The 2,820-nt window shown below is 39.3% G+C and overlaps 1 protein-coding gene across 1 annotated transcript in view; it reads left to right on the top strand.

Annotated features, from left to right (window-relative positions):
- Nucleotides 1–2,820, top strand: part of LOC106883357 (POC1 centriolar protein homolog A) — a 32,228-nt gene that overhangs the window by 8,424 nt on the left and 20,984 nt on the right. The window contains exon 3 of the mRNA XM_052966802.1: nucleotides 1,762–1,841. Within this exon, the coding sequence (XP_052822762.1) occupies nucleotides 1,762–1,841 (80 nt within the window). The remainder of the gene's footprint in view (nucleotides 1–1,761; nucleotides 1,842–2,820) is intronic.

Raw genomic sequence — 2,820 nt, 5'->3', positions numbered from 1 at the left:
AAAAAAAAAACTGGAAACATCCTTACTGCTCAGAATGATGAACTTATTAGTTATGCCATTATATAACCAAATGGATTGGGCTGTTGAGGGATGAATCTCATCTGAATGCGAGAGTAGGAATTGTTGATGTTTCAGTTGGTTGGTCAGAATTTTATTGGCTTGGTTTATGTAGATAATGGATAGTTTAAATGATGGAAGAAACACTGCATCATTTCAGTTATGGAACAAGTTAGTGGTGATGAAGAAAAAATTGCTTATGAGTTGGTAAAGTTTGTCTTTCTCATATATTCAAGAAGAGTGCAGTTGCTACACTAAAAAAAAACTTTTTGGTATACTGTTAAATTATATTGGATGTGTGGTAAGTAGCTTGCTCTTACCAACTACATGGTTCCGGGTTCAGTCCCACTGCATGACACCTTGGGCAAGTGTCTTCTATAGCCTCAGGCTGACCAAAGCCTTAGGAGTGGATTTGGTAGATGGAAACTGAAAGCAGCCCGTTATATATATATGTGTGTGTGTGTGTATGTTTGTGTGTCTGTTTGTTCCCCCACTATCACTTCACAACCAATACTGGTGTGTCCACATCCCTGTAATTTAGCAGTTCAGCAAAAGACACTGATAGAATAAGTACTAGACTTACAAAGAATGAGTCCTGGGGTTGATTTGTTTGACTAAAGGTGGTGTTCCAGCATAGCTGCAGTCAAATGACTGAAATAAAAGAGTAAAAGAGTAAGTCTCTCATCTCAAGTCTTCAGCAAATAGCCCACTGATGTGTTGTTATTCTGTTTCTTGTGAAACAGTCTCTTCTCTTTCAGACATGTACACTGTGCTCTGCCACTACTCAAAAATCAGAGCTGATCTGAAGCTGTGCAACCAAAACAACCACTATTTGATGCAATTGCATTTTTGTATCTCATCCTGTTGTCAAAGATAGTCCATTAATAATTGATGACTAGGCATATGAAATGTCATGAGTTATATCAGTAGTATCATAAGGGAATCAGTCTTCTCCATTGGTCTCTTTCCCCATTTGCTGTAGTCTTGCTGTAAGTACCAATGTCTAATCTCCGCATGTTATTTTCAGCCACTAAACAATTGTGAATAGAGTACTTATCTTAGCAATTAGGTTTTCTCCTTTCTTTGGACATGCCTAAGTTGGTAGAAGTTTTTGTGCACCAATTACTTTCATACTTAAGTGTAAGAACTGTCCAGTTCATGTTAGCTTGGAAAAGTGGATGTAAAAATAATGATTATGTGGATGTTCTTGGCCTTATTTTTTCTATGTGATGTTAACAATGTCTCCAGTATCTTTTGAATGTATGCAGTTTTTTTTAACCATTTGTGTTATATTGTCTGTGCCATCAATCCGTAGTGTAGATGATACTAATGTTTGGTATGCTTTGAGCTTCACTTGGACTATATATGTGCTTGCTGTCAACCTGCCAGATGACTAGTGGTTTTGATCATGTTGTGTTCAAGCTCATTCCTAAGCCTATCCGTCATTACTGAGTGTACTACCCAGACAGGAAAAGGGACATTCCTCTACAAGCTCCTGTCTTTTGATAACACTTCACTCATTTTGCCTTTCTCAGATTTGCATACCTCCAGAATTCTCTCCCTATCTGCATTCACTCACTAACTTTAAGTAATTCAACTGTATCAACTGCTGGTGCTTCTGCAGCTTGACTGCTTTTCCTCAAACTCATTAATAAAAGTATAACGTTTAAATGATTTTTATTCTTTGTAATTTTTGTATTGCAGTATCAAGTTCTTTGGATTCCAGTGTCATGATTTGGCATTTAAAAGATAAAATGCGTGCTTACCGATATTTAGGTCATGGAGTAAGTACATTAGTTATACGTGAAATTTCTATTTATAAAAGGCCAAGTCATGTGTAACCATTTTTATTCGTTGGTTTCGGACACTTTCTATCGAGATGTAGAAGAAAACTGTGCTGAGAGATATGGAAGAGAGTGAAAGAAAGTAGCATTTTAAAAGAGGTGGATTAGAGAGAGTCAGTTTAGATGAGATGCAGTTTGGGTTCGTTCCAGGAAAAAGCACCACTGATGCTCTATTTCTGGTAAGACAGCTGCAGGAGAAATACCTAGCCAAAGATAAAGCTCTGTACCTGGCTTTTGTGGACATGGAGAAAGCCTTTGATAGGGTCCCCCGCTCCCTTATCTGGTGGTCAATGAGGAAACTAGGAATAGATGAGTGGTTAGTGAGAGCTGTGCAAGCCATGTACAGGGACGCTGTCAGTAAGGTGAGGGTTAGCAACAAGTATAGTGAAGAATTCTGGGTAGAGGTAGGGGTCCATCAAGGTTCAGTCCTCAGCCCACTCCTATTTATCATAGTCCTCCAGGCAATAACACAGGAATTCAAGACGGGATGCCCCTGGGAGCTGCTCTATGCTGATGACCTTGCCCTAATTGTTGAGTCACTATCAGAACTACAGTAGAAGTTTCAGGTGTGGAAGCAAGGACTAGAATCGAAGAGCCTTAGAGTCAACCTAGCTAAAACCAAAGTCCTAATAAGTAAGAAGGTAGAGAAAACGCAAACCCCTTCAGGTAGATGGCCCTGCTCAATCTGTAGAAAAGGCGTAGGTAGAAACTCTATAAGATGTACCCAGTGCAAGCTATGGACACATAAGAGGTGCAGCAATATCAAAGGAAGGCTAACTAGCAAGATAGTTTTTGTATGTGGCAGATGCTCAGGAGCAATAAACACTGAAAATGTGCAAAAAACAACCGTTGCCACACTCCAGGGAGAAAAACTAGAAGTAGTTGATAGCTTCCGCTACCTAGGTGACCAAGTTTGTAG

Source organism: Octopus bimaculoides, chromosome 3 (genome assembly GCF_001194135.2).
Source record: "Octopus bimaculoides isolate UCB-OBI-ISO-001 chromosome 3, ASM119413v2, whole genome shotgun sequence".
Lineage (NCBI taxonomy): Eukaryota > Metazoa > Mollusca > Cephalopoda > Octopoda > Octopodidae > Octopus > Octopus bimaculoides.
The sequence above is the reverse complement of the archived record's forward strand: the minus strand, read 5'-3'. Positions and strand labels throughout refer to the sequence as shown.